Here is a 27,581-nt window from a genome sequence, read left to right as displayed (position 1 = left end):
GGCCATATCGACGGGCCAGATACTCCAGCCTGAAGGGCAGCACTAGCCCCTCGGAGCTGGATGACTTTGGCCTCAGAACCCCTGTAGCTGCAGCTCTTGGGTGCTAAGAGGCCCATGTGCCCAGAGACAAGTGTCCTCGGAGACTCTCGACTGACACGGGCCCGGGGGCTTATGAGAAACCCGGCTCTGAAGGGCTCCAGGGAAACAGGTTCACAAACAAAAATGAAGTGAGCACTTGGCTTGTGGCCAGAAGGGCCTGGGGAACTTCAGCATGCCCTCCCCTTGCTCTCCGCCCCTCCACTATCTCAGAGTCCCCTATATAAGCCCCTCTCCAGCCACGGAGCCTCCAGGGGCTGTTTTATCGCTGGAGAAGCACTACAGGGACGGCCAGGATCTGCAGAACAAGAAACAAGATGGATGTTAGCAGCAAGGAGGCTCTGATTGAGGCCCCTCCGGTATGGCAATGAACAGAGAATAGATATTTCTGTTCTGTGTTTGTACAGCACCTAGCACAATAGGGTCCTGGGCCATGACTGGGGCTCCTCAGTGCTACAGGAATACATATAATAAAGGGACGGGGGGTCCTGTCCCTCCAGCATACCCACATCAGCTCTTCTTGCTGTTACTGTTCTTTTCTGTTCCCACAGGACTACACTCCCGTCCCCAGGATCCCCTGCCTCTCCCCTCACCTCAAGAGACTCTTGATCATCATGGTGGTGGTTGTGATCATAGTCTTGGTTGTGCTGGGTTTCCTCCTGATGGGACTGCACATATCTGAGAAGCACACGGAAACGGTAAGTACAGCGTTAAAAACCCAGGGGCAGTGGTTCAGAGGGGCAAGTCCAGCCGTGTGCCAGTGCAGAGGGGACAGGGGCATGTTGAGGCTGCGGCAGCCATGCCCAGGAGCACAGGGAAGCAGATGTAGCCAGGCAAAGTGGGCTGCTACAGCATGGGGCTGGTGCAGCCACACCCAGCTGCAAAGGGAACTCAAGAAGACGGGGAAATGCACCTGTGCACCAGTGCTAAGAGGCAGGAACAGCCAGGTAAAGAGGCTGCTCCAGTACACAAGGGCAGCAGGAACAAGTGGAGCTGTGGACAAGCACAGAGGACAGCTGGAACCACAGACAGCTGCAGAGGAGACTGGGACACTAGAGGAATAGTGCTCTATTATCAGGGCCAGCAAAGAAGCGAAAGACTTCAGCAAAGTTTCAGTGGGTACCTTGAAACGGGAAGCTACTGCAGCCCCGGGTTCTGATTTACTAATGTCTCTGCCTGCACTGAGTCAGCAGAGACGAAGGGAGTGCTGCCGGGAAAGAGGGCACTTCTTCAGGGTATAGGCAATGAATGGTTGATGCATCACATCTTCTGCTTTGACCCACCCAGCCCCCCGCACTGGGCACGCCTCACTCTGTGGCTTTCCTTGCCTTCTAGGTTTTGCGAATGACTATCCAGGGCCTGGATGGGGAAGGGTCCCTGCAGCAGCTCTCCATGAGTGGGAAAGAAAGGACAGGGACTTTCCACATCAAGGCAGGGATCAATTCTTCAGCCACTATCGTGTACGACTACCACCACGTAAGTAGGGCACGCTCATTTCACTAGGCTCGGGGGAGCCTCTTCCAAACAGGGACCACCTAGGCAAATCTGGCTGGAGCTACAGGGAACATTCATTGCTATACCCATAGCTCAGACTGGGTGAGACCTGGCCGGTCCGACTAGAGTAGGTTAGAATCCCTGGAGTCTCTACCACTTTCTTGGTTAGAGTAGAGGAGCCAGTGATTTCAGCCTGGCCCATATAACTGTCGCAGATGCAGGCTGAGCCAAGCCAGTGTATGTACCCTACAGACAAGCTCGAACCAAAACCCCAGATCTGAATACACCCAAGATTTGGGGTGTTCAAAATCCCACCCTCAGACCTGGATTGTGTGGCTTGGGCCCAGCATTATGCAGATGTCACACCTGGCTGTGAACTGACCACACTCTGACATCACTTCCTGGCTGCTAGTAAGCAAAGAAAAGTAGGTCCCAGGGGAAATAAAGAGAGAGAAAAACACTCAAGTGTTAATGCAAGCAATAAAAAGTGAGTGAATAAGCAGTGAAGGGAGATGGATGGGCACTGTCCTCATTGGTCAATGTGAGAGGGAAGGTGGTGGGGGAGGGTGCAGGGGAGACAAGCAAAATAAGAAGGTGGGTTTGAGTTTGCAAAGCCTGTGTTTTGATCTTGCAAAACCAAGCCCAAGGAGGTTTGGATCCAGTTCCTATCTACACAACCCCCACATTTTGGAGAGCGCTTGCAGACACGGCACCAATCCTGGCCCATCTCGAGCTGATGGCTTTACAGTCTCAAAGGGAAAGGCCGTGGGGGGTATAGGAGGCTCCTGGGCTGAGCACCATGTTCAGCAGACAAGAGGAGGATGGAGAGGGGGTGACAATAGTGGAACAGAAGGGGCTGTGCAGTTTGAGAGGGTGATTCGGCTCCAGTGAATACAACCTGGAGAGCTGCCAGGATGGGAAGCCAGGGCTAAAAGTCACCCTGTGCTCTGTCAAACAGCTGCTGATCTGCTACAAATCCTGGCAAGGCCGAGCCTGCTACATCACCAAAATGGACAAGGAGAACATTCAGGGCCTGGATACCATTGCCAAGGTGTTCCAGCATCTCCAGGTGAGCAGCTCGGAATGCACACTCAGTGTGAGCTGTGCCGGGTATAGAGGCGGGCACAGGAGTGCCGGGAGAAAGGGCACTTGGGATTGAGAAACTTGTGAAAGATTAAAACACTGCAGAGGCTGGAGGCTGCTCTCTGAGTCCCTGGGAGACAGCTGGCTGCAGTCAGAGTGCACCAGCCTGGGTGTACGCAGTTTGAGCTTCCACTGAAGTCAGTAGGTGCTGCACCCTCCTCTGTGAGGCCTGAATTTGGGTCTCTGAGCCAAACTTATAAGCAAAGCAACCGGTAAGTATTTGCCTGCACAGAGCAGGCAGAGGCTACAGTGACTGTGTGCCACCAGTGACTGCATTGTTAATTCCCCACGGTGGGCATTTGCAGGATCACCACCTCCCCATCCTGGGGAAAATGGGCTCAAGCCAGCACAGGAGCAATCACTCCATGCCTCATGCACAGTATTCAATGCATACAACCACCACAAGGGGGTGCAAAGAATGAATTGCCCTTATCAAATGGTTTCCAGCGAAGGCTCTCCAAAGGCTTTGTGACTGGTAATTGAATCACATGCACACAGAGTGAGGTGCAGCGCAAGTCAGCAGTGTACTCCTTTCACTCGGGGTACAGTGGAGGCACAGGAAGAGAAGGTGACCTCCCCAAAGTCACCTGCCTAGGCAGTGGCAGAACTGGGCACAGAACCCAGGAGTCCTCACCCCAAACCCCCACGCTCTCGCTGCTAGAAGACACTGCCTCTCTTGTACCAGCTTGATCAATGTATTGGCAAGGTAGGATAATCTAATATTTGGGCAAGGAGAGCATTGCTAGTGCAGGAGAGTAGTGGTGGGTGGGTTGGATGTCCTCATACAGCACAGGATGCTCCCACAGCTATTCTGAAGCACTGAGAGCTTAGTTTCCAGAGCAGGAAAAAAACGACGACGTGAGCACATACTGTTACGATTAGCACCTGATGGTGTCCAAGGATTGTAAACTCCTAGGCCCCCAGCCCGGGCTATAAATGATAGTTCCTGTAATGGTGTGTGAGTAGGGTGACCAAATAGCAAGTGTGAAAAATAGGGACAAGGGTGGGGGGTAATAGGCATCTATATAAGAAAAAGCGCCAAATATCAGGACTGTCCCTATAAAGTCAGGACATCTGGTCACCCTATGTGTGGGGGTGGTGCATATCTAATTCTATTATTTCCTGTCCTAGCTCGAACAGGGTGAAGAGATGGAGGAGGTGGGGTTCCCTGTGCCCCAGGCCAATCGCTCCATTCTGGGCACTACAATTAACATCCTCTGCAGCAACGTTCCCATCTACTGGGCTTAGCAAGGGCTCAGGTGGGTGAGCAGCAGAGCAGCTGGGTATTGGAAGGGGAGCTGGGTTTACTCAGTGACTGAACAATCAGAACTGCCTGCAGCAACTCACACACACATTCTCACACACACAGTTGCAAAAGCCCTTTGCCAGAGGATGCCTCCCCCACCCGCCCCTGCCACGCACACACAGTTGCAAAAGCAACAAGCCCGCCCTTTGCCAGAGACCAATCAAATCCCTTCCCAACCACCAGGCTCCGGACAAGCAGGATGCAGAAGAAATGTCTCCATCCGGCTGGTAAAAAGACAAGACTTCCACCCGCTCTGTGCAGAGAAACCAGAATGCAACAGTCAGCAGGAGGCCATTGCAGCCTCTCATTGACTCGTTAGCAGCATCGCTGCAGAGTTTTACGTGGCACGGGTGGAATCAGGCTTGAGAACCCAAGGGATTGTGTGTGCACGTGGGGGATGGCCTCCTCTTGGCCCTTTCACTTGCAGCCTTGGCTGGGAAGCACTTGCTCTGCTGCCTGGGTTGGGAGGTGTATAAAATATAACAAAAGCCAAAGGGTAGCTTTGGGGTTCAGGCACTGGGCTGGAACTCAGGAGAGCTGGGGTCACTTTCCTGCTCTGCCATAGATCTCCTGTGTGACCCTTGACAAGTCACATGGGGCCAGGTTTTTAAAGGTGTTTAAGCCTCTAACTCTCATTGAAATCCCTTAAAAATCTGGCCCTTACTCTCTCTCTCTCTGCCTCAGTACTCCCATCTGTGAAAAGGGGATAATGACACTTCTTCTGGCTGTCCTATCCATTTAGACTGTGAGCTCTTTGGGGCACCGACCTCAGCAAGTGTATGTATAGCACCTAGCACAATGCAGCACCCGAGCTCAATTGGGACCTTGGGCACTACCATAGTGCAAATAATAAATAGTGAGATGGAAAACAAACAAGGTTACCTGGCCACAGGTGGCTTTCTCTGTATGGATTTCTTAGGGCTGCGGCTATTGTAGCTCAAACGTCTCATGCTCCACCATTTATCTTACAGGTCCCCGTGCAGTCTGAGCTCCGCATCCCTGCAGTCACTTCCCAGTGAGATGGGCGTGGCGCCCTTGTATCCACAGCGCTGGGGCTTCTCTCTTACAATGATGACGACGTTCCATGTGCAATCACCGCACAGCTGGGCCTAAGCTCGGCCCGTGGGCCGGCGGGTGGGTGGCTGCATGATCTCCAGCCATTGCAAAGCTTTTGTTCTGTTGCCACACAAAGCAGCTGGAAATTTTCAGGTGGCGCTTGCAATAAAACGAGAGTTTTGTATATGAGTTTGTGCTTCTGTCTGAAGAGTAAAATCTCCATAGAACCAACATGCTGCTTCCTTTATTTTCTTCTTAGAGAGATTTGTCTTTTCTCTGCTGGATCCTGCCGTAAGGTATTGATTAAATCAAAACTGCTCAGGGCCTTGATTATACCCAGGGCCAGAACATGTGAACGGGTGCTCACCCAATAGGATTGAAAGGTTGGTAAATTCACACATGTTGAGAGGCAGTGATGTCTAGTGGATAGAACACTGGACTGGGAGTCAGGAGGTCTGGCTTCTATTCCCAGCTCTGCTATTGACCTGCTATCTGACTGTGGGCAAGTGACTGCCAGTGCACTTCCGACAAAGGCTAAAGTAGGACATCAGTAGTGCCCTTGCGCTGGCCCCTCTGCACAAACTGAATGTTCCTCGCCGTGTGTGATCACTCAGCAGATTTCAGTGCAGCTGGGACACAGATAACGCATCTGGTTATTACATCGATCCTGGAGCTGGATTTGTAAACAGGCTGGGTGATTATATGATCAATAATAACCCGGGCAGAGATTTGCAACATTACCTTTGGGATTTAGACACACAATTCCCCATGAAACAAATGGAAAACCCCAGCCCTGCTGTTATCTTCAATTAGGGGTGAGATAATCTCATACTGCAGGGGCTAATCAGCTTCCTGCAGGGGGGAAGGAAGAAATGCAAATATGTGTGTACACACACACACACACACACACACACACACACAATTGCAAATTTGGTCAGGTGACCTATGGAGGGGTTGCTTCCTCTGTAGCATCCACCACTGGCCACTGTCAGAAACAAGACACTGGCCTTGGCGGGCCTGTGGACAGATCCACTCAGGTGACTCCTGTGTTATTGTACTTCTAGCCTCTCTCTGTTGCATCAGACTCTTTATGCAGCATCAAGGGGTCCTGGTGCTGATACTGGACACTCAGGTTGCAGAGTTGGGAAGATGGGGATCATCAGGTGGCCCAGCAGCTGCCACAACCACAAAAAACAAAAACTGAGCAAGCTGAGAGAGTTGTGAACAGGATGGGTCACAATGCACAGGAAGCTCTCCCTAGCTCGTGGCTTGTCCTTGAGGCCTTCACAGCACAGCCAGGTGAACCCATGTCCTCCCCTGCAGACAGCTCCACCGGTTCCCCATTCATTACAGAATCCAGTTTAAAATGATTCATCTCACCATGCTTTCCAACCCCTCTAGGAGGTGGAGGGATGTCAGTGTGCATCTGTACAGGAGGGTGTTGGTGATATGTGTCTGTAGCTGAGCGCATATGTCCCAGTGTATGTGTGTGTTTCCACACAGGACTCTGTGTCTGCATGTTTGTAGAGGTGTGTTGGTATGTGCATCTGTGCACGTGGGTGTGGGTGTGCATAAGTGAGTGTGCTGGCATGCATATATGTATGGGGTGTTATAGTGTGTGCATGCATAGCAGTATGTGTGTGTGTGTCACATTGTCAGCGTGCACATACACTACTACAGCACGATTGTGGATGGATTGTGCTGACTCTGCTCATCCATGTATCAGTATAATGGTCTCACTCTCTAGCCCTGGAAAGGGAACACAAGAACAACTGGCAGGGGACAGAGATTCCCCTTAGCTATCCAACCTAAAGGACAACCTTGGATCTGAACATCCCCGAGCTCTGGGAAAGTTAAGATCCCACACTGCAGCGTGGTACCATCTCCTTTAGGAAACAAGTGATGAAACAAGAAAGGCACATTTTTCATGTGATACCCTCCTTGAAACTTTGAAACCAATTAAAACTCGCTGCTGTAACATCTTAGGGAGACAGACCGAGATTGAACACCAGCAGTGTAGGGTTAAACTGTCAGGCAGGGCCAACTTCCCTTAAAACTGGCAGATACCATTACAGGAAGAGGGGTCTAAGCCCCGGATTTCTTACAACGCAATTGGCTAGGCTGACAATGACCTGCCAGTTAAACAAAAGAGCTCACTGGCCAGTGCCAAGTGAAACAAACCTGGAAAACAGAAAACGGCCCTTCGACCCCCGGCAATAGGAAGCAGGCTGGAAGTTGTAACTAGACAAATTCAGACTGGAAATAAGGGGTACGGTTTTACCCGTGAGAGTAACTAACCATTGGAACAATTTATCCAGGGTCGTGGTGGATTCTCCATCACTGGCACTTTTTAAATCGAGATGGGATGTTTTCCTAAAAGATCTGATCTAGGAATTCTGCGGACGTTCTGTGGCCTGTGTTATACAGTTGGTCAACTATATTATCATAATGGTCCCTTCCGGCCTGGGAATCTATGAATCACTCACTCAGCTGTCAGAGAAGTAGGACACCATCCTTTTTGTTGATGCCTGTGCTGGGAGATCTGGGCCGAGTGGAATCAACATCCCAGCCCCAGTCCCCCGTGTGTCAGTGTGTTGCAATGCCAAGCCATTGAGATGTCAACAAGCCCCGGCTCAGCTCCATTATTTGATGTCCCTGGTCTGCCTGTTACCCAACATCAGCCTTCGCACAGGTGACGTAATGAGGCAGAAGATCAAGAATATGTTCCCACTGCAATTGAGGAGCGGGGCGGGTGTGGGGAGAAGAGAATGTCTGGGATGGGCTTCATGCAACAAATGGAGCGGATGAGGATTCTAGGGACTCTCTCCAGGATAAAGAATGTTTGAGGGTAAATGGCCCTGAGAGCTACTTGATTCTCTCTCCCTCCCTCCCTCAAACATCACTAAGAAAACACATTGCACAGAGCAAGGAAAATGCAGAGACCTTCCCATTGACAGTTGGCAGGCACTCAGAGTCTGCAGAAGCCAGAGCCAGGGCTGTCAGGAGTCAGACAGCAAATCCGCAGGCTCCTCCAAGCTCTTGAGCAGGGAGGCTGGGGAGCTCCTGGCTCTTACGGGTTGAGGAATGTGCAACCGTTTCTTTCTCAAGGTCTGTGCTGGCAGCTGTGGGTTCAGGGACAGTGGAAGAAGAGGAGAAAGCTCAAGGCCAACTGTTGGAATGCCTGCAAGAAATCAGCTCTTAGATAAAGAGCAGCTGGGCCCAGGCGAGACCAAAGTGATGCTGGTCAGAAAGGGGAAACGCTTTGGAGAACTGGTCGAGGCAGTGTCTCCACCTTCCATTGAAGGCTCCATTCATCAGAGAGATGTGAGCCCTGGAACTGTTGGACTCCTTGCTAAGCTTGGAAGATTGGGTATCATGAGTATCTACCAATGCCTTCCTTTCTCCTCCAGCTCACTAGGAAACTTCCTCCCACTGAGGACCTGTCCACAGCGATCTCTGAATTCATCCCTTCCCAGCTGGATCATTGTAACTCAATGTATCTGAATGTGAACATGATGCACAGGTTCCAGCTAGCACAGAATGCAGCTGCCCCCTTCTCTTTGGCTCAGGCTGCCGTGAGCACATCAGGCCTGTGTTCAAGTCCCTCCACTGGTCCCAGTCAGCTTCCAATCCCAGTTTAAGGCCTTGCTCTTAATTTTAAAAACAATTAATGGCTCAAGCCCCAGCTACATCAATGACTGATTTTTGATCTATGAACCACCTCGATAGCTGGGCTCCACTGGGGCAAATCAGATCTCAAAGCCCAGGACGAAGCCCTTGAGAGCTGGAGATAAAGCATTCTCTGTCGAAGGGATCTGACTATGACACAAAGTCCCAAAGCAAATCAAACAAATCCAGAAAGTCTGACCGTCTGTAGGAAACGCTGCCAAACCTTCCCCTTTGAAAAGGCCTCTTCACCATACAACAGACACCCTAAAATCCAAAACCTGACCGCCTCCTCTACCCCAAAACACCAATTCTGACCCCCCTCGGATCCCAAGCCCCAGCACTGACCCCCTCTTCTACCCAATAGAACACTACCACCTAAAAATCCTACCCTGGAACAAATCAACCCAAAACCCCAAAAGTCAATTGATAAAATTTTGAAAAACAAAATCCCTTCCCCAAACAGTTTTTTATCCTGAAAAAAGGAAGAAGTGCTAGAGACTCCATGAAATCAACCAGGGACTTCGCTAGTGCTATTGATTTTATGTGGAAGGCGCTCAGATACCAGTGACGTATGGCAGTATTGATACTCATAGATAGATAACTGGATTAGAACAGCAGGTAGGTCAAGGCCAGATGTGAGATCAGGGTTGGCTGTAGGCCAGCTGGAGTTAAAGGTGAAGGCTCAGATTTTTAAAGATTACAACATCTACCTGATTTAGGAGTCTGAATCTCATTTTCTAATGAAATTTAGGCATTTAGAAGTCAAAATTCCCTTGACAGTCAATGGGATTTTGGTTCCTAAGTGCCTAAATCACTTTTGAACATGATATTTAGGCTGCTAAATCAGTTAGGCACTGCACAGCAACACCTAAATAACTTTACAAAACTGGGTCACAATCTTGGCCCCAAGGAAGTTAAGGGGAGTTTTGATTTCACCCTAGGAGTTTGGCATGTCTTAAGCACAGACCTCTAACGACTCATAGATCAGTTCACTCAGTGGGTGAATTTCACAATCATAGAATCATAGGACTGGAAAGGACCTCAAGAGGTCATCTAGTCCAGTCCCCTGCACTTATGACTATGCATCACCTAAGTCCCACTTCAGCAGGGGCATATGTGGGACCTTGTGCTGGTCCTCTACCCAGGGGCAAGTTTTCCAAGGTACCTATGCTCCACATCTCTGTGCAGGTGCATCCCTGCAAGCTTCCCTTGCTGAAGGTCTCACTCCATTCAGAGCTTCCTTTCTTCACCCCCTCCCAGCTCCTGAGGTGTCCATGCTCCCACCTAGCCTACAGCAGGAAACTGCAGCCCTGGTAGCACAAGGATGCAGCAGTGTTAGCCCCAGGAAGTTTCCATCTCTCCTGAAGTCGCTGCCTTGGAGAGATTGGGCAAGGTGGTGGTGTAAACACTTGTTGGAAATGACAGAGTTTTGCACAAGGCCCCTCCCCAAGGCCCCTGGCTGCCCATACTCCGATAAGGGCCTGGGCACTCACGACTAGTGCTCTCGTGAAAGGCTTTTGATTTTCGGCTTTTGCTTTGAACATCTGAAGCACCATCAGGTGCCAGAGGGGCTCAGAGACTCGGGGCACTGAGCCAAGCCCGGCCATGGCCATATCGACGGGCCGGATACTCCAGCCTGAAGGGCAGCACTAGCCCCTCGGAGCTGGATGACTTTGGCCTCAGAACCCCTGTGGTTGCAGCTCTTGGGCGCTAAGAGGCCCATGTGCCCAGAGGCAAGTGTCCTTGGAGACTCTCGACTGAGGTTATCAGAAACCCAGCTCTGAAGGGCTCCAGGGAAACAGGTTCACAAACAAAAATGAAGTGAATTAGAAACTTGATTTGTAGCCAGAAGAAGCTGGGGAACTCCAGCATCCCTTCCCCCCTCACTTGCTCTTACCTCAGGTCCCCTATTTAAGTCTCTCTCTGCCCTACACACTGAGGGGACGTCCAAGTGGCACAGGAGAAGCAGCAAGATGGAAATCAGCATCGAGGAGGCTCTGATTGAGGACCCGCTGGTAAGCCTCAGCCTCCTCCCCTCCTCCCCAGGCTGGGTTTTAGCAAAGGGCATGAAAAAGCTACCATATCCCCCGTAGCTCATACATTGCAGCTCCAATAGTTTCTAGTGCCCAGCTACGGTTATGAGTCAGCGGCAGATTCTATTCCTCCCAGCTTGCAGGGTGCAGATTGGCGGGTGAACTTGTGTGTCTGTGTGTCTCTGTATGTGTGTATGCATGTCTCCAGGTGTGTCTCTGTACTTGCACCTGTCCATAATGATGTACAAGACATTTCACCTGCTTCCTTGGTTCCCCCAATGCCTGTTGAGCTGCCTTGCTCAGCTGGGTGCAGATCTGGCTGAGAGTCACACATTTCTGAAATGTAACCACTCTGGCAGCTGTTAAGGGTGCGTGAGAACTATCAAATGGTGAACCCCAGAGAGAGGAGGGGGTATGACCCTGCTGACTCAACCAGTGCTTCTCCCCAGAAAGCCGGGGCTATTGCCTGAGACTGCATGGGAGCTATTAGTGAGGTATCTTGCCTACAGAGTCAGCCACGGTGCTGGGATCTAACTCGCTACTTTAAAAAGCACTTGGAGACACTCTTAAGCATGGAAGATGCTACTTAAAACCATGGCCCATCCCAGGCTCAAATCCTGTGCCTGTATTTCATTTCTCTCTGTCTCTCTCTCCCCAGTCCTGTCTCCTTATAGATTCATAGATTATAGGACTGGAAGGGACCTCGAGAGGTCATCGAGTCCAGTCCCCTGCCCGCATGGCAGGACCAAATACTGTCTAGACCATCCCTGATAGACATTTATCTAACCTACTCTTAAATATCTCCAGAGACGGAGATTCCACAACCTCCCTAGGCAATTTGTTCCAGTGTTTAACCACCCTGACAGTTAGGAACTTTTTCCTAATGTCCAACCTAGACCTCCCTTGCTGCAGTTTAAACCCATTGTTTCTGGTTCTATCCTTAGAGGCTAAGGTGAACAAGTTCTCTCCCTCCTCCTTATGACACCCTTTTAGATACCTGAAAACTGCTATCATGTCCCCTCTCAGTCTTCTCTTTTCCAAACTAAACAAACCTAGTTCTTTCAGCCTTCCTTCATAGGTCATGTTCTCAAGACCTTTAATCATTCTTGTTGCTCTTCTTTGGACCCTTTCCAATTTCTCGACATCTTTTTTAAAATGCGGCGCCCAGAACTGGACACAATACTCCAGCTGAGGCCTAACCAGAGCAGAGTAGAGCGGAAGAATGACTTCTCGTGTCTTGCTCACAACACACCTGTTAATGCATCCCAGAATCATGTTTGCTTTTTTTGCAACAGCATCACACTGTTGACTCATATTTAGCTTGTGGTCCACTATAACCCCTAGATCCCTTTCTGCCGTACTCCTTCCTAGACAGTCTTTTCCCATTCTGTATGTGTGAAATTGATTTTTCCTTCCTAAGTGGAGCACTTTGCATTTGTCTTTGTTAAACTTCATCCTGTTTACCTCAGCCCATTTCTCCAATTTGTCCAGATCATTTTGAATTATGACCCTATCCTCCAAAGTAGTTGCAATCCCTCCCAGTTTGGTATCATCCGCAAACTTAATAAGCGTACTTTCTATGCCAATATCTAAGTCGTTGATGAAGATATTGAACAGAGCCGGTCCCAAAACAGACCCCTGCGGAACCCCACTCGTTACGCCTTTCCAGCAGGATTGGGAACCATTAATAACAACTCTCTGAGTACGGTTATCCAGCCAGTTATGCACCCACCTTATAGTAGCCCCATCTAATTTGTATTTGCCTAGTTTATCGATAAGAATATCATGCGAGACCGTATCAAATGCCTTACTAAAGTCTAGGTATACCACATCCACCGCTTCACCCTTATCCACAAGGCTCGTTATCCTATCAAAGAAAGCTATCAGATTGGTTTGACATGATTTGTTCTTCACAAATCCATGCTGGCTGTTCCCTATCACCTTACTACCTTCCAAGTGTTTGCAGATGATTTCCTTAATTATTTGCTCCATTATCTTCCCTGGCACAGAAGTTAAACTAACTGGTCTGTAGTTACCTGGGTTGTTTTTATTTCCCTTTTTATAGATGGGCACTATATTTGCCCTTTTCCAGTCTTCTGGAATCTCTCCCGTCTCCCATGACTTTCCAAAGATAATAGCTAGAGGCTCAGATACCTCCTCTATTAGCTCCTTGAGTATTCTAGGATGCATTTCATCAGGCCCGGGTGACTTGCAGGCATCTAACTTTTCTAAGTGATTTTTAACTTGTTCTTTTTTTATTTTATCCGCTAAACCTACCCCCTTCCCATTAGCATTCACTATGTTAGGCATTCCTTCAGACTTCTCGGTGAAGACCGAAACAAAGAAGTCATTAAGCATCTCTGCCATTTCCAAGTTTCCTGTTACTGTTTCTCCCTCTTCACTAAGCAGTGGACCTACCCTGTCTTTGGTCTTCCTCTTGCTTCTAATGTATTGATAAAAAGTCTTCTTGTTTCCTTTTATTCCCGTAGCTAGTTTGAGCTCATTTTGTGCCTTTGCCTTTCTAATCTTGCCCCTGCATTCCTGTGTTGTTTGCCTATATTCATCCTTTGTAATCTGTCCTAGTTTCCATTTTTTATATGACTCCTTTTTATTTTTTAGATCGTGCAAGATCTCGTGGTTAAGCCAAGGTGGTCTTTTGCCACATTTTCTCTCTTTCCTAACCAGCGGAATAGCTTGCTTTTGGGCCCTTAATAGTGTCCCTTTGAAAAACTGCCAACTCTCCTCAGTTGTTTTTCCCCTCAGTCTTGATTCCCATGGGACTTTACCCATCAGCTCTCTGAGCTTCCCAAAATCTGCCTTCCTGAAATCCATTGTCTCTATTTTGCTGTTCTCCCTTCTACCCTTCCTTAGAATTGCAAACTCTATGATTTCATGATCACTTTCACCCAGGCTGCCTTCTACTTTCACATTCTCAACGAGTTCCTCCCTATTTGTTAAAATCAAGTCTAGAACAGCTTCCCCCCTAGTAGCTTTTTCAACCTTCTGGAATAAAAAGTTGTCCCCAATGCAGTCCAAGAATTTGTTGGATAGTCTGTGCCCTGCTGTGTTATTTTCCCAACATATATCCGGATAGTTGAAGTCCCCCATCACCACCAAATCTTGGGCTTTGGATGATTTTGTTAGTTGCTTGAAAAAAGCCTCATCCACTTCTTCCACCTGGTTAGGTGGCCTGTAGTAGACTCCTAGCAGGACATCTCCCTTGTTTTTTGCCCCTTTAAGCCTAACCCAGAGACTCTCAACACTTCCGTCTCCTATGTCCATCTCTACCTCAGTCCAAGTGTGTACATTTTTAATATATAAGGCAACACCTCCTCCCTTTTTCCCCTGTCTATCCTTCCTGAGCAAGCTGTACCCATCCACACCAACATTCCAATCATGTGTATTATCCCACCAAGTTTCAGTGATGCCAACAATGTCATAGTTGTATTTATTTATTAGCACTTCCAGTTCTTCCTGCTTATTCCCCATACTTCTCGCATTTGTATATACGCATCTAAGATACTGGTTTGATCTTTCCTCCCGGTTTTGTCCTGACTCTCCTTTCTCTCTGCCAATATAGCCCACACTCCCTCTCGTTTCCGACCCATCTCCCCGGTCTCCATGTTCCCCACTTACCTGTGGGCTTTGCTCACCTGTCCCCGTCGAACCTAGTTTAAAGCCCTCCTCACTAGGTTAGCCAGTCTTCCCTCCCTCTCATCTTCACACCCCTTTCCTCTCCACCTCCTCCTGTTCCCTTTTGCTTTGCATTTCAGTCCCTCCTGCAGTGACCTCTCTCTCTGTGTTTGCTTGTGTCCCCAGCACTACAATGCTCTGGATTCAGAGATGGACCTCTGCCCCAGCTGCACTGACTGCTGCCCCAGCTGCCCCAGCTGCACTAACTGCTGCCCAGGCTGCCCCAGCTGCAAGTCCTGCTGCAGCTGCTGGAAACGTGTCTTCTGCTGCCTCCCTAAGCTACTCTGCCGTCTGCCCAAGCTCCCTGGCTGCCCGCTGCACATCAAGAGAATCCTAATCATCGTGGTGGTCATTGTGCTGATAGTTGTGGTCGTCCTGGGAGCCCTGCTGCTGGGACTGCACGTGACCCAGGAACACACTGAGTCTGTAAGTAAGGGGGAGAAGGAGCAGCTGAGGCTGTGCACAGGTGCAAAGGAAAGTATTAAAATCATGCCCAAATGCAGCAGTTTATAGATGAATAGGGGATAGCGGAAGCTAGGCACAGATGCAATGGGGATCCATGCAGCTGACCATAGTGCAGCCTTGTGTAGGTGCAAAGGGGACTTGTGCAAAGGGTACGGCCCTGCATAGGTGCCCAAGGGACAGCTGCAGCCCTGCAGAAGAGATCGTTGTCACCATGCCCAAGTCTAGCAATAGGCAGAGGAAGCGGGGACAGATGCACAGAGATGCAGAACAAAACTGGGGCAGTCATGCACGGGTGCAGAGAGAGCAGATGGGGTCCTATTGGGTGCAGAGGGGACTCAGGCAGTCATTCATTGGAGGAAACAGAATTGGCACAGAGGGGACAGATTGCATCCATGAATGAGCAAAGTCAAGGACCAAGCCAGAGGAAGATGTTGCAGTCACATTTAATTCCAAGAGGGCTGACTGAAATCCTGGCCCATTGGGACAGATCCTGTCTACCCTGCATTACAATACGTGTGGACAGCAGGGAAGAGATAGGGAGGCCTCGTTCTGTCGGGTTAGCAGGAGAACGTTTAGGAGAAACAAAATCAGTCTTGAGAGTCTCTTCCCAATAAACTTACCCTTCCCATTCTGAGAGAGACTCTGGGACCCTGGCCAGCCTTGAGGGAAGGAACAGGGTTGATTATTAGAAGCAACAGAGAAATGAAAAGCAGCTGCAAAATGTTCCTGGGCCCTTTGAAATGGCTGAGTTTCAAATGGGTTAGAATGGAACAATGTTCCGCTTTTTGATGCAGGGAACCCATAACAGAGATGATAGAGATCCCATCCCTTCCGTATCTTCCCACCCCCTGCTCTCCTTTCTGCTCACTCTTTAGGCTCTATGATTTCCTCCTAGGTTTTGCAAATGACCATTGAGGGGTTGGAAGGGGAAGAGTCTCAACTGCGGCTCTCCATGGACTGGGAAGAAGAGGTGGCGACTTTCCACATTGATGCAGGAACCCATGACCCGGGCACGGTGGTGTACGACTACAGTAATGTAAGCAGGGAGTGCTTGCTTGGCAGGGGGTGTGCTTCAGAACGGACCCTTGCCATCAGGCCATGAGGCCGGGATCCTGTATTGAATCCTCCTGTCCAGGGAGCGAGGCTGTTTTTAACCCATGCATGGCCTGGGCATCCGAGCACAAACGTGGCGATGCTGCATTAGAACAGAAGCACTCTGAGAGGCTATTAGGCACTGCTGGGTGCCAGCCCCTCCAGTCAAAATCAGAAGGGGTTCCAGCCTCAGTGGGGCGGCATCACGCCCCTGAATGGAGCAGGGGAGTCAGTCCCTGGGAGGAAAGCCCTTGGGTCGCTCAACAGACAGCACTCTGGACAAGCAAGGAGCAGCACGTGTTGGCACACGGGAATCCTGTCTTGGTCTCCTCTTCGTCTGTCATGATGCAGGGTTGGTGGGTAGGGGAGGAAATGGGTGCTGCCAGAGATGCGGAAAACCCAGCTCCACAAAAGGAACATGACCAGAGAGGAAGAGCCAAGTGAGAGAGGGAGTGAATGGGGCTAGAGTTGGGGCTATGAGGGGAGAAGGATGGTGTGTTGTCTTCATTGGTCAATGTGGGGTGGAAGGTGGTGGAGGAGGGTGCAGGGGAGACAAGCAAAATAAGAAGGTGGGTTTGGATTTGCAAAGCCTCAATTTTCATCTTGCTAAACCAATCCCCTAGGAGGTTTGGACCCAGCTCCTATCTATCCAACCCCACACTTTGGATAGGGCTTGGAGTGATGGCACCGACCCTGGCCCATCTCAATCAGATGGCTTTAAGTCTCAAAAAGAAAGGCCAATGAAGGGTCTAGGAGGCTCCTGGACTCAGCATCATGAGGGGGATGGAACGGGGTGATGTTGCAGAAGCAGAAGTGGCTGTGCAGTAGGAGAGGGTGATTCAGCTCCGGTGAATAACAGGGAGCTGCAGTGATGGGAAACCAGGGCTTATAAATCACCATGTGCTCTGTCTGCAAACAGCTGCTGATCAGCTACAAATCCTGGCAAGGCCGAGCCTGCTACATCACCAAGATGGACAAGGAGAACATTCAGGGCCTGGATACCACTGCGAAGGCATTCCACCAGCATCTCCAGGTGAGCAGCCAGGAATGCACACTCAGTATGAACCATGCTGGATATAGAGGTAGGTATAGGAATGCATGGGGGAAATGGCACTCATGCAATGCTGAATCTGAGGCCAACAGAAGAATGGGTGTGTGTGTGTGGAAGATAGTACATGGATAACAGAGATAAGAGGCTATTTAGACTCCAAATATCAAACCCTCCAAAGGATGGTGCATCAGGGACACCTGGAGTTATGCACATGCATCAGCTGGACCAGCAAAAACAGCTACACATGCAAAATGGGCTAGTGTATGTCTAGTTGCTGGTGTGTGATTCCACAGTAGCCTCTGGAGTTGAATTGTTCCTCTATTTGGATCTTTTACATTCAACAGCTGTTGTGAGAATGATTTGCTCTCATAAAGCATGTGATGTATGAGGGCATGGAAAGTAGGGTTACCATATTTCAATACTGCAAAAAGAGGACACTCCACGGGGCCCTGGCCCCTCCCCAACTCCACCCCTTCCCCACCCCAACTCCGCCCCTTCTCCAAAGTCCCCACCACAACTCTGCCCCCTCCCCTGAGCACCCCGCATTCCCCCTCCTCCCTCCCGCCCCCCGGCTACTGCTGTGCTGGGGAAGTTGCTTCGGCCCCTGCTGCGGTGGAGAGCGGCGGGAGCCGGGAAAGTTGGAGCCCAGGGAGGAGGCGGTGCCTTACCATGCCTCCCTATTTTCCCGGACATGTCCGACTTTTTGGAAATTCCTCCCGGACGGGGATTTGAGGACCAAAAAGCCAGACATGTCTGAGAAAATCCGGATGTATGGTAACCCTACCCCAGAGCTACCTCCCGCCCGCCCGCCGGAGCCCCCAGGCCTCACCTCAGAGCCGCTTCCTCCCGCCCGCCAGACCCTCCCAGGCCTCACCCCAGAGGCGCCTCCTGCCCGCCTGCCCAACCCCCCAGGCCTCACTCCAGAGCCGCCTTCCACCCACCCGCCAGACCCCCCAGGCCTCACCCCAGAGCCGTCTTCCACCCACCCGCCAGATCCCCCAGGCCTCACCCCAGAGCCACCCGCTCTCCACAGGGCCCATCCTCAGCCTTCTCCTGCCTCAGTGCCTCCTCTCCTGAGAGCCTGCCCTCTGCAGCCCCCCCACTCTCCACAGCCCCTGCCTCAGAGCCCCCCACCTCCTCCCATAGCCCCCACCTTCCATAGCGCCCCCCACCTTCCATAGCACCCCCACCTCAGTCCTCCCCTTCACCTCCCTCCATAACACCTACCCTTTATTTCCCCACCTCCTCCCATAGCCCAACCCCTCCACAGCCCCCCACTCTCCGCAGCCCCTGCCTCAGAGCTCCCCACCCCCTCCCATAGCCCCCTCCCCTCAGAATCCCCCCCACCCTTCACCTCCCTCAGGGGAGCCTTCACCCTGCTCCCAGCCGGACCTGGGGAGGCTGCGGCAGCTCAGGCTGCGGGAGGCGCTGCAGCGCGAGCCCTTCCCGGGTGGGGGAGCTCGGGCTCCCGGAAGCTGCTGCCGCCGCCGCGCGGACGAGAAACTTTCCCCTGCGCCAGGACCCGCCCCCAGGCAGTGGCTCCGCCGGGGGGAGACAGCCCCGGCTGCACGGACCGCTGGCCGGGGGCTCCTTGCATGGCCAGGATGGAGGGGGGGAGACTGAGGCTCTGCTAGAGCCGCGGGGGATGCTCGGAGGAGGGAGAAGCGGCCGCGGGTCCCCTGCACCAGCAGCTGGCTGCAGAGATGCCACTGCTCCTAGCCGTGGGGCGCAGGGTTGCAGCAGCATGTGGGGGTTGCAGTCCGCAGGCTGAGCGAGCTGACACCCCAAGAGGAGAGGGGGCAGTGGGTAGGGTTATCATACGTCCGTATTTTCCGGACATTTTTATATATTTAAAAAATCCTCCCAGACGGCAATTAACAACTAAAAAGCCGGACATGTCCGGAGAAATATGGACGTATGGTAACCCTAATGGAAAGGCTTTGCTAACACTGATTGACCCTCAGAGCCCTAAGGGGGGTTGATGGCAAAGAGAAATACTGATAAGTTAGTGCCTCAGGGCACACAGTGAGTTAGTGGCAGAGACAAAAAGAGAACCCAGGAATCCTGATTCCCAGTCCATTAGACCATACAGCCTCCAAGAAGTGGGAGCAGAACCCAGGAGTCCTGAATCTTTCATCATCTGCTATAATCACTAGCCTCCACAGCCTCCCATATTGATATTCAAATAATTCCATGTCCTATTAAAACAGGCTGGCCTGTATATCACTAGCCGGGGCAGCATTGCTAGAAATTTTTGTTGCTTCAGAAGCAGTGGCCATGTGGGAAGCCCTCCAGATGTGGAATCCATCCTCACAGGCGGAGTGAAGGTGCTGAAAATATAGTGGGCACTAGGAGAAAACTTAGTGTGCGTATTGTATTGCCATTAAGGATTTAAGATGTATGGGAAGGTCAATAGCCTGTGTCTATTCCTGCTGCAAACAAGGGTGCAAGGTGTTTGGTGTGTGTGTTTAATTTTTATTATTTCCTGCTGTAGCTCAAGTCGCTCATCCCGACACCTGAGCAGGGTGAGGAGGAGGAGGAGGAGGACAAAGAGTTTCCTATGCCTCTGGCTGATCGCTCCATCCTGGGCACTACAATTAACATCCTCTGCAGCAACGTTCCTATCTACTGGGCTTAGCAAGGCCTCAGGGAAGTGAGTAGCAGTGTGGATGGGTGTCAGAATGGGAGCCGATTGTGCTCAATGGCTGAACAATCACAGTTACCTGCACTAACCACCCACTCCCAACACACACGCGCACACACACTACAGTAGAAGCATGTGTGACAGGCATGTTGGGAATGAGTCTTGGGGAGCAGGCACCGGGGGACATGGCCTATGTGCAGATACAGGAGTGAGTTCTTCACTGCCAGGCCGACGGTGGATAAAAATCAATGATTTAAAAAAAAAAAATTAAAAACAGATTTTTTAATTTAAATCGGATTTTTTTGATAAAATGCTTTTTGAGAAAAAACTATCTAAAGATAGTTTTAATTAAGATACATTATAGCTCAAAGATATCTCATCATGGAGTAGGGATTATAAATTCTAATTTGATAGTACAAGACAATATATTCAGGTAATGTTTAAGAAAAGTTTTGTAAATGAGTTCCAATAGTTCATGGATTGGGACCCAATCTTATGGGGTTCCAGGGGCTTCTGTATAGATTATTTAGGTTAATCCTTCTATCTACCCAATGGTAGGGCTACCATATGTCCGGATTTCCCCGGACATGTCCGGCTTTTTGGTCTATAAATAGCCGTCTGGGGGGGGGATTTCTAAAAATCTAAAAATGTCCGGGATTTCCCCCCGGTCGGCTATTTATAGACAGAAAAGGCGCTGCTCGGCAGCCAAAGCCCCTTCCCAGCTCCCCCCAGCCCCTGCAGCCCCTGCAGCCTTACCACGCCGTCCGGCCCCGCAGCTATCTTCCCGCTCCTCCCCGCCCCTGAACGCTCCGGCCTCCTACTCCCCCCCCCCGCTTCCCGCGAATTAGATCTACGCGGGAAGTCTGAAAAGAAGTAGGGGCAGGCGGGCAGCAGCAGCAGGTAAGCTGGGGCGGGGGGGAGAGGAGAGCTCAGAGGAGGCGTGGCCCTGGCCGAGCGGCTCCCTCCGGCCCGGACCGAGTGGCGCCCGTTGGCCCCAGCGGCTCCGGCCCTGGCCCCGGCAGCTCCGGCTTGGGCCCCAGGGCGGCGGCCCTGGTTCTGGCCGAGCACGCCAGCCCGGCCCCAGCGGCTCTGGCCCGGCTCGGGCCCCAGGGTGGCGGCCCCGGTTCCGGCTGAGGCACCAGCCCAGCCCCAGCCGAGCAGCGCCAGCCGTGCATCCCCGGCCCCAGTAGCTCCGGCCCGGCCCGGGCCCCAGGGTGGCAGCCCTGGTTCCGGCTGAGCGCGCCGGCCCAGTCCCGGCTGAGCACCTCCGGCCCAACTCCAAGCCCCGCGACCCCGGCCGGAGCACAGCCCGTAGGGTTACCATATTTCCTCATTAAAAAAGGAGGACAATCCATGGGGCGCTGGCCTTGCCCCCGGCCCTGCCCCAACTCCGCCCCTTCCCCAAAGTCCCAGGCCCAACTCCACCCCCTCCCCTGAGCGCCTCGCATTCCCCCTCCTCCCTCCCAACCGCGAAACAGCTGCCCGAGCGCTACCGTCTTCACGGTTTGCCGGGCAGCCTCCAGACCTTCAGACCCTGCTCCAGGCCGGGCGCTTCTCCAGCGCAGCCGGAGCCCGGGAGGGGAAGCGCCCAGCCGGGGGTGCAGGGTCTGGACGTCTGGGGGCTGCCCAGCAAACCGTGAAGCCGGTACCACTCGGGCAGCTCGGCTCTTCAGCTAAACAGAGCTGAGGTGTCTGGGGGGAGCAGCAGCAGCCGCCGTGGGGGAATCCGCCTGCAGCTCGCAGCCTGCGGGAGCCGCAAGGTAAGCAGGGGACTGTGGCAGGGATGCCGGCAAAGCTACTTTCCCGGACATGTTCGGCTTTTTGGCAATTCCTCCCGGATGGGGATTTGAGGACCAAAAAGCCGGACATTTCCGGGAAAAACCGGACGTATGGTAACCCTACCTAACTGCCCCCCAGGACTCCACCCCCTACCTAAGCCTCCCTGCTCCTTGTCCCCTGACTGCCCCCTCCTGAGACCTTCCCCCCATCCTAACTGGCCCCCTAGGATCCTATCCCCTACCTGTCCCCTGACTGCCCCAACCCTTATCCACCCCCTCACCCCCAGACAGACACCAGAGACTCCCATGCCCCATCCAACCACTCCCCACCCCCTGTTAGCCTCCCCCCCCAGAACTCCCGACCCATCTAAACCCCTCTGCTCCTTGTCCCCTGACTGCCCCCTCCTGGGACCCCTGCTCCTAACTGCCCTCCAGAACCCCACCCCCTACCTAAGCCTCCCTGTTCCTTGTCCCCTAACTGCCCCCTCCTGAGTCCCCCCCCACCCTAATTGCCCCCCTAGGACCCTACCCTCTACCTGTACCCTGACTGCCCAAAACCTTATCCACACCCCCAGACAGACCCCACCCCAAACTCTCAACCCTGCTCCCTGTCTCTTGACTGCCCCCTCCAGAACCTCCCTGCCCCTTCTCCGACCCCCTGGCCTCCTTACTGTGCCGCTCAGAACAGCGTGTCGGGCTCCACACGCAGCCCGACACGCTGCCACGCTCCCCCACGGAGCGCATAGCCCGGTTCCCGCCCTCGCAGAGTGCTGCGGAGCGGTGCGCTGGGCAGGGGGAGGAGCTCCAGTCTGCCAGAGGCCCGTTGCGAATGGCCGGCTGCAAATGCAGGGAGGGGGAGGGAGGGAGGGAGAGAGAGGAGGGGAGTGATCTCAGCTGCAGGGGAGAGGAGGGGGAAGCGGAGGAGGGGCTCTCTCTGGCTGCCGGAGCCCCATGCAAGTGGCACCATCTGGCCGGCTGCCCTGTCAGCCGCGCGCGCTCTGCATGGGGGGAAGTTCGGACATTTACAATTTCCCCCCGACGCTATTTTTAACTGAGAAAAGCCGGACATGTCCGGGGGAATCCGGACGAATGGTAACCCTAGCAGCCTGATTCCTGGGCTCTTTAAAGCCGGCCCTGGTCAGGAGACAGGGAGGGGGGTTGGATGGGTCTGGAGTTTGGGGGGGCTGTCAGGGGGACAGGGGTGTGGAGAGGGGTCGAGGCAGGCAGGGAGCAGAGGGGGTTGGATGGGTCGGGAGTTCTGGGGGTCCTGTCAGGGGGTGGGGAGCAGTTGGATAGGGCATGGGAGTCCCGGGGGTCTGTCTGGGGGCGGGGGTGTGAATATGGGGTGGGGGTGTGGATAAGGGTCAGGGCAGTCAGGGGACAGGTAGGGTCCTAGGGGGCAGTTAGGGTGGGGGGTTCTCAGGAGGGGGCAGTCAGGGAACAAGAAGCAGGGCGGCTTAGATAGTGGGTGAGGTCCTAGGGGGCAGTTAGTGGCAGGGGTCCCAGGAGGGGGCAGTCAGGGGACAAGGAGCGGGGGGGGGTTGGGAGTTCTTAGGGGGGCAGTCAGGGGGTCGGAAGTGGGAGGGAGTGGATGGGGGCGGGGCAGGACAGGGGTGGGGCTAGAGCGGGGCTCCTCCCCACCCCAGTGTCCTCTTTTTTGCTTGTGGAAATATGGTAACCCTACCCAATGGGACTCAGTGCTCAGTATAGAAGATATCATCAGAGATGCTTAGTTTTGCAGTTCTCAAACTGTGGATTTGTGTCTCCAGAGATAACATGCTTGTTAACAGCAAAAATGTTTTTAAATAAATAATATATAGAGGTGAGAAATAGACCTCAACCCTATTGTCCCTCTGCAAATTTGTGTACCCAGAGTCAATCCCTTACCTCTCTCTAAAAGTGCAAAGTTTCAAAAAGTTCAATGAATAGAAGATTGTTGGAGGCGGAATAGATCTGGACAAGGAGAAGAAGTCTGAAGATAAATGTGAGAAAGGAAGGACAGGCAGTAGAAACAAAGGTGAAACTGTTTGAGCAGCATATTACAGAAGTCTTGAGGTCTTTCTGAGTGTAGCCTTCATTGATTTGAGATCTACCATACCATTCTCTCACTAGAAGGGAAAACCTTTAATGGCAGCAGGCCATAAAAGAGACCCAGTTTGGGAATAAGAACGATTCAAGAAATATATGTTTGCTGATGATGTTTTAAAGAAAGTCATAGCAGTGAACTGGTGGAAGTCACTTAAGCACTTGGATTCAGAGACTGTTGAAGTGATAATCTCACTTTTAACAGCAGTAGCTTCTTCTGCTGGTGTGGAAAGAATATTTTCTTCCTTTGGACTAATTCATTCTAAACTGAGAAATTGTTTGGAACCTGAAAAAGCAGGAAAGCTTGTTTTTCTTTTCCAGATTATGAACAAACAGGAAAATGAAGGTGAAGATGACTGAGTTAGCTGCAGAAGCCAATATTTTAAGTTTCTCATGTTGACCTGGCTGACGTCGATTTAATTTTTGTTTTTTGTTTTTTCAAATATTTCATTTAACTATTTTAGTTAAAAACAATTTTAACAAAAACAAACCTGATTTTAAAAATCTTGAATGTTTAACTACATTCAAAAATTCATATGCTTGTTTTGTTAAAATATTATATGTTTGCTGTTGAAGAAAAAAATCCAGAATACGTAACGTTGTTGTTTTAGTTAAATAAAACAATTTAAATGTCTGTCTGGTGATGCTCTCCTCCTAATATAGCATGGCAAGAAAATCCTCCAAATATTAATTATTAACCTGTTGAATTGGAGATAGTTCATCTCCCAATGACTTCATAAAGATCTGCTTCAGTTACCTTTGATAAACAAAATAACCAAACAATCATTCATTCTCTGATATAGCTGTAAAACTAATCTGAAAAGTTTTCAAAATAAATCACTGTTTAAAAATGTATAGTTTGTACCTTCTAAAAATGAAACCTACATCTATCTCTGAGTTGTGAAGAATATGTATTAAGGTTATAACAACCAACAAGAATGCACTTTTATGTAGAAATCCATGATTAAATCGAGTCTTTCTGACTAGTGATTTAAATCATGATTTAAATCAATTTGATTTAAATCAAATCCACCCTGCAGGCCGAGCTGAGGCCCTTCAGGAATAGCTGGCAAATGTTGCAGCCTTCAGAGGAGACTATCCATTAGGCTGGAACGGTCCTCCCTTAGGCCTACTGAGAGAGTCAGCAGGCAGCTTGCAAGGTTGCATGCCTGCTGCAAGGGGAGTGGATGCTTCACGCTCACCTTGAGACAAGGAGATACAAATCCCCAGCAGCCGCACTGAGTGATAGTGACAGCTTGGAGTCGGAGATGCTAGCAGGCCCTTTAGCACAGAGGGGAGTGACTGAGAGTCCATACTCTGCTGCTCTGGTAGAAGTTATTGCCTGTGTATGAGAATAAGAGGGCATTGGCAAAGGCAGCCAGGGCCATTAGCTGCCTAACTCTCCCATGAAACCAGTGGACACCTAACTCCCCTTTGTGCCTCTGGAAATCTCTCCCTAAAAGCAGAAATGAGGGAGGTAATGCTAGGGGGCCGTCCGGGGCCAAGTGACACTTACAGCTCAGGATGTTCACAGGGATCATTTTTCACCCCCTGTGTGTTTGCTTTGCAGGAGCAATCAAGGATGGAGCATCTCCTGCCTGCCATTGCTTCCGAGGGGGTCCCAGCAGAATGGGAACACCACGTCCTCAGCCAGACCTCCAGCTGTGGCTTTGCTGACTCTGTACCTGTGGGTGATTATGGTGCAGCTGGCTCTGTGCAGAACTCTCTCGCTGGCCCCAGTTCAAGAAAGCACAATGCACATGGTTAAGTTCCTCTACCTTCGAGGGGACTCAAGTGGGTGCTTAGATGCTTTCCTGAATAGGGCAGCTTTCCAGAATTGGGGGAACGCAGATGGAAGAGCTGTGCCAATGGGAAGAGGAGCCAGAGGGACCCTGCTATAAATAACAGCTGTACATGGGCTGATCTGTTTGCGTTGGGTGCAGCGGGCATTTGCTAGGGACACTATAGAATGAGAAGATTGCTTGCCATTGTGGGTATTAGACTTCTTTTTAGAGAATAAAATCTACAATCCCTCACCAACCCCTCTTATTTCTTCTTCTGGGTAATGAGGTATTGTGTATACATGACCTCACAGCCTAGTGAGCTAGCACAATGTGGCCAGAGTAATGACAGCAGGCACAACTCATCAGACTAAGGGCTTGTCTACATGGAGTGTTAATCCAAAATAGCTATTCCTGATTAACTCCAGCTGTGGATGCTCTTATTCCAGCATAAAAGTGCCTTAATCCAAATTAGTTTAATTCACTTTATGTGCCTTTAGGCAATTACAATGCACCTGGCTCTATATAGGAGTCACTTTGTGAACTAAATTAATTTGGACTTTGTTTAAAACCATGGTGTCATGTTGCTCTCCACTGCTAATTAGTGGAGCTTGTTAGAAAAAAACAATGGTCAGAATTTACTGTTTTGTTGAAATTGGAACATTCTACAGGACTGTGTCAATTCTGACAAAATCCCAACAGAAACCAAGCACGTTTCCAATGGACCTTTGCCTGCCAGGCAGGATTCCATCAGAAACCTGCCTGGCTCCTTGGCAGACCGTCTGGCAGGATGCGGGGAACCCAGGCTCCCAGCTCCTCAGCTGCCTGCCTGGTGGGCTGATGGGAAACTGGGAGCCTGGAAGTTGTGGGAACTCCAGCTCCCAGGCTCGTGACTCCTCGCCAGGCAGGGCAGTTAGGGTCTCTGGCTCCAGCACACCCCATCAGGTTGTATTACTGCAGATCTAGGGCTTCAAAGGCTCCCAGGTTCCCCAGCTCTGGGGCAGCCCACCAGGCTGTGTTAGAGCTCGGTGGAGATCAGTAATTCCATTTCACAGAGAATTTCAAATATGTTGGTTATCATTCCGAACCAGAATGAAATCTGATTTTGAAATAGCAAAATCCTCTGCAAAATAGAATTCCCATTCCCCAACCAGCTCTATATTAGCTGTCATGTTTCACGCCAGAGGTAAATGTATTTCAGGAACTGCTAACAAAAATACTAATTAATGCCAAATTCAATGACGGCTTCTGTCATCTGGACACCCATCCACGAGGAACTGGACTAGGACCTTCTAACTCATTTCACAAAGGTCACCTGTCATTTTGATTTTTTGTCATCCAAGGGAGAAAAGCAAAATATATTTGAGCCTGGTTGCAATACAAATGTAAATGGCTGTTATTTACCTTGGACCAAAAAACATCCTTTAAGAGGCCTTAACATGGCTTAGATTGTGCAACATACAGTATGCACTGTGATAAGTGTCTATTTCCTTCTCCTTGTCAGGCTGTTACCTTGATCAACATACCCAGGAAAGGTGCAAAAGTAAATCAGGGCTGTGGAAGTGATCCCTTGGGTTAGGTTGGAAGGGAACAGAAGGGAATTCAGAGGATTGCCATTTGGACAGAATAAGAAATCAGGTCCTTCTAATATCATGCAATTTTAATACTGAAGGCTAGCATAATAAGTCATTCCATAAATCCATTATTAACTACCAGCAGGACAAATAAATTACACTATCAGCCCATTATCTATAGTTCAAGCTGAATTCTGCTTGGTAATATAACTGCAGAGTAGGTGACCTAAACGACAGGCATTCCGAGATAAATTGAAGGAATTCAAAGCAGCACCTGTAGCTGTGTATTCAGCTTGCTGTTTTCTAACCCTATTTTCCACTTGAATGTGGAAAATAGAGTTAGAAATCTAAATATGTCCTCTGTAAACACTATTTCCCTGCTATGTATTGGGATTATTATGATATTTTGTATTATCACTAAAGGTGCACGCGCGCATGCACACACCCACACACCTATATACTCTATTTCTTAAGGGGAATAAAGAACAGAATTTCCATGTAACTCTAATATGGTCTAAAATTAAAGGTATTGGATTATGACATTTTGTCTCTTGTAGATATAATTGTAAAACTGTAAGCTCTTTATTTCTGTGTACAATAAAACACATCCATACAATTAAA

The 27,581-nt window shown here is 50.7% G+C and overlaps 1 protein-coding gene across 1 annotated transcript; it reads left to right on the top strand.

The window, feature by feature from the left end:
- Nucleotides 1–339: 339 nt before the first annotated feature.
- SFTPC (surfactant protein C) lies at nucleotides 340–27,581 on the top strand. Its single transcript, XM_034759539.1, has 12 exons — nucleotides 340–455; nucleotides 648–794; nucleotides 1,432–1,572; nucleotides 2,549–2,659; nucleotides 3,865–3,975; nucleotides 8,204–8,419; nucleotides 10,705–10,779; nucleotides 14,617–14,916; nucleotides 15,851–15,991; nucleotides 16,967–17,080; nucleotides 19,593–19,751; nucleotides 25,176–27,581. Exons 1-11 carry the CDS (start codon nucleotides 414–416, stop codon nucleotides 19,734–19,736), a joined length of 1,542 nt encoding a protein of 513 aa, XP_034615430.1. The 5' UTR covers nucleotides 340–413; the 3' UTR covers nucleotides 19,737–19,751; nucleotides 25,176–27,581.

This window comes from Trachemys scripta, chromosome 2 (assembly GCF_013100865.1).
Source record: "Trachemys scripta elegans isolate TJP31775 chromosome 2, CAS_Tse_1.0, whole genome shotgun sequence".
Taxonomy (NCBI): domain Eukaryota; kingdom Metazoa; phylum Chordata; order Testudines; family Emydidae; genus Trachemys; species Trachemys scripta.
Note: the sequence above shows the minus strand (reverse complement) of the source record. Positions and strands in the feature narration are given on the sequence as shown.